Source organism: Uranotaenia lowii, chromosome 2 (genome assembly GCF_029784155.1).
Source record: "Uranotaenia lowii strain MFRU-FL chromosome 2, ASM2978415v1, whole genome shotgun sequence".
NCBI classification, from domain to species: domain Eukaryota; kingdom Metazoa; phylum Arthropoda; class Insecta; order Diptera; family Culicidae; genus Uranotaenia; species Uranotaenia lowii.
In genome coordinates this window covers 397,911,233-397,913,929 of record NC_073692.1, presented here as the reverse complement: position 1 = coordinate 397,913,929, position 2,697 = coordinate 397,911,233, and the positions used below count along the sequence as shown (strand labels likewise).

Here is a 2,697-nt window from a genome sequence, read left to right as displayed (position 1 = left end):
TGTGGGTGTTTGTAACTAAAGCATTGTATGACGATAGTAGACGCAAGTATTCGGAGACAACATTGTTGGTAGGCATGTTCACTGGAATATTCATGTCACCAAAGATTGCGAAATCATCTTCGGTTTTTAGTCCAGATAAGATCGATTCCAATTCTGACAAAAATCTTCTGGCTTCAAATGACGGAGGTCTATAAATTGCATGTAAATTCAATGGTTTCGCGTTCGTCTGTAGCTGCCAATGTATGTGATGAAAACCGTCCAAAACTCGATTTTGAACAACAGATGCATCAAGATCATCGTGAATGAAAACTGCAAGACCACCATGAGATTCATTTCGACATGAAAAATAACTTCGATAACCATCAATGTTGTACAGGCAGGTTCTTTCGGCTCTGATCCACGTTTCTGATAGAATTACGATATCAATTCTCCGCGCATACCTTTTAAGCAAATCTTTGATACAATCGAATTTGGTAAGATCATTCATGCCTCTTATGTTTAATTGAAGGAATTGCAGACCCATTTCAGTATCAATATTTATTTTATTATTAATCCAATCTTTAGTACAGTGATGTTGAAAGTTTTTTGTGAGAGTGTTGAAAATAAATTTACAATCAAATTATTCGAAAAAAAAATAAAAAAACACCATCTTCTTAACGCTTCGCTGCTGGAAATCCATGGGGAGTTGATGGTGAACCTGAAGAGCCACTCGAGATGTCCAGTTGCCTTTTGTTAGAAGGACGGTCCAGCTTCGATAGATCATTTTGGCATCGCACGACTTCAATTTTTGCTCCATCAGTTTTTTTCGCAAGGATGACACCATTTCTGCCAGGCCAGATGTATTTGAAATCGGCTTCGGCTTGCTTTTCACGGGCTGTCTTGAGTAGGTTGATTCCATACGACGTAAGGTCGTCGCGTAGGATGATTTTTCTGGCAATCGTCGATTCAAAGCCTATAGCTGATAACAATAGTTGGCCGTGTGCTTTTTTTCTCTCGAATAGGTCCTCTTTGAACTTTTCGCTAGCAAAAACAACTTTGATGGGAATGGTTTTGTTTTTTCCTTTGTCGGCGTCCTTAGTAACCAGGCGCTTACAATCCAAAATAGCATTAGGTGGAAGAGCATAACCAACAGTCCTAGCAATCAGTTCAACTATTTGGTTGAGATTCTCGCTCGCTTTCATTGGTACACCCAAAATAACTGCATTCGCTGATAAGGCTAGACGATTAATACGATCCACTTCTAGTTCCAGATTGGAAACTGTTTCTTCCACCTTACGCTGATCACTTTGAAGAACAACAACATCTTTCTTCAGTTTGTTTTGGTTTATTTTCAGCTCCTGTAGCTCAGACAAGATTCCATCCAGTTTGGTAGAAACAAAATCCTGGGACTTTTCAATTTCCTTGACCGTGTTTCGCACTTCTGAAAGTTCGGATTTTGTTTCACGAATCTCGGTCAGCACAGTACGTAGCTCCTTCAGTACAAGGGACTCCTCGGCACTGCTTTTTGTCGTAGTAGCTGCATGCAAGTTTCGGCAATCCAAAGAGCAGTAAAACGGCTGTTTCCGAAATTTACGGATGGCTTCCCCTGCCAGATTTCGACACTTGAAATGCTCCGACTTGAAACAGTACAAGCATTCGATAACTTTAGTAGGATCCTTCTCCGGCTTCGAACAAATTGCGCACAAAATATCTTCCACTTCAGACATAATTATCTGCTCAGTAAACACAATCTTCACTGGATGTAAGCTTACTTCACGTCTTTGATGCAGATTCGACTGCAGCTTCGATAAACTGTTGAACAATAGCGCGAACGTAAAAGAAATAGAAGAAACGATAGCACCGACCTGCAATTTCCTGGTTTGGTATGACCTTAGTGAACGTTCCGATGTATATGATAACACCCGCTCCGAGGCTCCGTGTTCCGATATTTCTTGCCGGCTATGTTCGATAATGTATTTTTGTAGTTTTCCTTCTTTTTTCGATGATTTTTATAACACCAATTTTTGAACTTGTTGATAGCCAAAAGTGTTGCCAAAAGTTTTTGAAGCTTGAAGATTCCAGAATCTTCGCTGTCTATATAAAAATACAATTTCGGATAGATTCAGTCAGTCAGTATCAGTTTAGCTTCAAAGTAGTAAATAAAAGTTGAGGTGAAACTAGTAAAGGTTTAATAAATTGTGTTTCAGTAAAAAGATGTTTTATATCTGCGTCCAAGAAAATCTCTATCGGTGTTAGTTGAGTGTGGACTGTCGTCGAAGTAAGAGCTACCACCAGTGCTATGACTAAATTGTTGGTACAAAACATTTTCTCTACGTTCCTAGCAACGGAACAGATTGGTAAATAAAAAGGAAGAGTCATCGTTTGTAAGCGTCTGATAACACTTCCATCGAGGTGGTAGAGATTGATCGCGGTTTAACGTAGCTTTTTCAAAAAGTAGTATATCGCAGTGAGTGACTAGTGTGTTTGAAGTTTTTCCCCAAAAATCCGCCTTCGAAGCAACGAACGCCTGCGCAACGAACGTCAACAGCATGCAGCCAGAATGGTTTATCAACTCACAACCAGAGGGCCAACTTGGATAGTCGATGCTTCCGGGTATTCACACGATCGGCAGCGACGCCCCGACGATACGACAAGCGAAGAGCGATCGCGAAGCGAGAGCAACGACCGAAACTCGCGGTTCAAGGCCGGTCAAATGCG

At 40.7% G+C, this 2,697-nt stretch overlaps 1 protein-coding gene across 1 annotated transcript; it reads right to left on the bottom strand.

Moving 5' to 3' along the window:
• Positions 1 to 653: 653 nt before the first annotated feature.
• On the bottom strand, positions 654 to 1,706 carry LOC129743318 (uncharacterized). Its single transcript, XM_055735303.1, has one exon. The coding sequence runs from the start codon at positions 1,704 to 1,706 to the stop codon at positions 654 to 656; it is 1,053 nt and encodes a 350-aa protein (XP_055591278.1).
• Positions 1,707 to 2,697: the final 991 nt, after the last annotated feature.